This window comes from Etheostoma spectabile, chromosome 10 (genome assembly GCF_008692095.1).
Source record: "Etheostoma spectabile isolate EspeVRDwgs_2016 chromosome 10, UIUC_Espe_1.0, whole genome shotgun sequence".
NCBI lineage: Eukaryota > Metazoa > Chordata > Actinopteri > Perciformes > Percidae > Etheostoma > Etheostoma spectabile.
The window spans coordinates 16068418-16071502 of NC_045742.1; the positions used below are offsets into that span (position 1 = coordinate 16068418).

Sequence of the window (3085 nt, forward strand, 5' to 3'; positions counted from 1 at the left end):
GAGAGAGAGAGAGAGAGAGAGAGAGAGAGAAATAAAAAAGACAACAAAGTGAAGCACAGAATGCAAGAGTTGTTTGTGATTGGCGATGTGTCTGCAGGGCGAGGGAGTACAATCTGTATGCACACGGTGTGGTTTAAATGTGTCAAAGTGTGTCCAGCAAACAGGCAGAAAGAGGAAGTTGTGCAGCAGTTGACTGAATTACATTACCTTGCGTGCTTTGGTCTGATGCCTTACAGCTTTTTTGGTCTGCTCCTTAGCTACTGTTATGTGGTCCACTGACTTTGATACATTCTGCTCAATGTTGTCAACTATGTCACCCTGAAAAACACACAACAATCAATAAGATACAGAGCAACACTTTATGAGCAGAAAAAAACTGTTACTACAATAATGACTCCATGAGATTTTTTTTTTTATGTCAGGGAGAAGCATTCATATTTATGTTAATGCTGAAATTTATTTTGGAACAACAAACTTCTTCAAACTAAAAGCTGGAAATAAAAAAGCTTCAGAAAACAAAGAGTTTTGGGGGGGGGGAAATAAATAAACCACACAATACAAACAGCAGAAGTGTGGCCCTTACCTCAAACAAGCCTTTCCCTCAGAAAGCATGGTTTAAGCAGTAAGAAATATGTGGTTAGACTTATGTACGCATTTACACACAATGACTGACTAATCAGCAATATGTGTTTGTTTACATTATAGTGTGAAGTCTGCTCTCATTTCTACAATGATGCTTTATTTGTGCATCTTACAATTGGGTGATGGGATGGAGGTGGCAGTGGCAGAAGAGTGTACAGAGAGGAGTAAGAAAGGCATGGAGCTGGAAAAGAGGAAACAGATGCAGATTGATAGTAAGACCACAGCGATGACGGGAAGATAAACAAGAGAAAAAGTCTGGATTGAACATAAAGCCATGGGAAAAGGTTCAGAATGAGTGAACAAATGAATGAAATAGATGAGAAGTTCCTAAAGTAATTAACGGGTGCACACAATGATGGGGACGTGGAGTGTACCTGGCTCTCCACCAGCATTGCAATGTCTACAAACATATCGTGCAGCTCCTTGATGCTACTTTCCAGACGGACAATGTCTTTGTGTCTTGCTTCAATCTCACTCAGGGCTTGTTTAGAGACCCCAGCGTCCACAATCTGTAGCGAGGAGAGGTTTATTGTTACTACTAGAGACCAGTTCAGACAACATGCACAAACCAAAAAGTCTTGATGAAGATACAGTATGTCCCTGAGTCACATTTAAATTTTTGTCCTTTATTTCCTTTGCATGTGGCTGATAGAGATTGGCTATAATCTGGTTAAGTCTGCATCTCAAACAGAAGTGAGTGAAAATGAGTGCATCTCACAATGATGCAGAGAAATATAACAAAAAAAAAGTCTCAAAGAAAAGTGCTACTTTAAAAAAGTTTAGATATATTGGGGGTGGCTGTGGCTCAATAGGTCGACTCCAATAATTGCATTGTCAGTGGTTCAATTCCCGGCTCCTCTTGTCCACATGTCAAAGTATCCTTAAGCAAGACACTGAACTCTGAGCACTTATACAGAGTACAGAACAAAAGTGCTACAGTACATTTATACAAAAAGGGCTACACCAACCTTCCAGTGGTAACCCACCTCAGACAACTAATGACATGTTGAAATGTGTTTTTAAACTGATTAATGCAGTCTCACTGAGTTACCTTTTCTATTTAAGTTTATGGTCAGATTTGCTCAGGTTTTAAAGAAGGCATGTGAGACATTGGTTGTTATCAAAAGTTAAGTTGTGTATCCTTGTGTAAGAAATTCTTCCCAAACCATACTAGACACATTCACCTTCTCAGCAAAGAAAGCATGGAGAGGCTTTCCCACATGGTTGTCTGGGCAGTTGACATCCAGTGGTGCTCATTTTCTCAGCTGTTTCAAGCAGCTCAAAAAAAATGCACGCACGCACACACACTTACCCCTGCAGTAAATACAGCAGCATTGCCACTCTCCAACATCTCCTCCAGTTCCTCATCTGTTGTTGCTTTTCCAGCTGGACAGAGAAAGGAAAGGACACAAAAAGGAAAAAATGATCCACGTTGAACTTTGTGGAACCATCATATCCCTTTATGGCCATCACTCACTGATCTCTAGTTGTCTCTGAATGCGTCCTTTACTCCTCTCCCTGAAGTCCACCTGGGCTTCATTATACTTTGTCATTACCTCCACAAACTTCCTGGACAGCACTGCATGCTGGGAGACAACAGGGGAAAATTACTTAGTACAGAAGTAATCTTGGTGGCTGTGCTGGCAGTTTGTCTCAAATCAGACAGACTTCAGGACTTTTGCTCATGTTAAAAATAATATCTTGTAGAGCACTCTGAGAGCTCAGACATCTGGCAAAGCATGCCCATGTCTTACAATGTTAATGCAGTGTGAATTTTCCCAGTCGGGAACTTATTTTTCCAATTATTCCAACACCTTATGAATTTAGCAAACCCCCCCCTCATCACCAAATCTTAATGAAAGTGTTTAAACTCCAAAATGTTCTTCCTAGGCCCACGCTACACCCTTTCACCTATTTTCATGAAAATTGGGCTAGTATTTTTTTGTAATCCTGCTGACATTAAAACAAAACCAACAAAAAATAAATGGAAAAACTAAACCGAAAACATAACCTCATTGGAGACGGTAATAAAAATAAGTAAAATGTTTAAAATTTGCCGTTGCTGTTTTAAAAGCTCTATTCTGAATTTAAATTATTACATACATGTAGGCCCCTTGTCTTTAGCTTAACAATGTTTTGAATATATTGTAGATTTTTAGTATTCATTTAGTGCTTTGGCAGTGGTGTATCCATTCACGGTCATGCCAATACATGTAAGCCTGTTGAATTTGAATTTTAGAAAAAAATAGAAGAAAAACTTCAGATGGACATAATTTACCTGTGATTTACGTATTCGCATGTCAGCCGACACCCTCTCCTGCTCCTCTGCCTCCAGATTCCTCTCAATGGCTGGGAAGAAATCCAAACTACTGATTTATTATTCATCTTAAAATCAACTTCATATCACATCATTGTGTGTGTGTGTGTGTGTGTGTGTGTGTGT

The 3085-nt window shown here is 39.4% G+C and overlaps 1 protein-coding gene across 11 annotated transcripts in view; it reads right to left on the reverse strand.

Moving 5' to 3' along the window:
* stx3b (syntaxin 3b) overlaps positions 1 to 3085 on the reverse strand; it is a 23003-nt gene that overhangs the window by 12149 nt on the left and 7769 nt on the right. For 7 of the 11 annotated variants that reach the window (XR_004333695.1, XR_004333694.1, XM_032527220.1 and 4 more), the window contains exons 5-9: positions 2921 to 2991; positions 2120 to 2228; positions 1955 to 2028; positions 1017 to 1151; positions 208 to 318 (exon numbers count right to left, since the gene is read on the reverse strand). Coding sequence is in view for 7 of the 11 variants with exons in the window: in XM_032527220.1 (XP_032383111.1) it covers positions 208 to 318; positions 1017 to 1151; positions 1955 to 2028; positions 2120 to 2228; positions 2921 to 2991 (500 nt within the window). In the remaining 4 variants the exon portion in view is untranslated. Of the gene's footprint in view, positions 319 to 583; positions 824 to 1016; positions 1152 to 1954; positions 2029 to 2119; positions 2229 to 2920; positions 2992 to 3085 lie in introns of all 11 variants that reach the window. The other 4 variants (XM_032527223.1, XM_032527225.1, XR_004333697.1 and 1 more) reach the window with 3 other exon arrangements.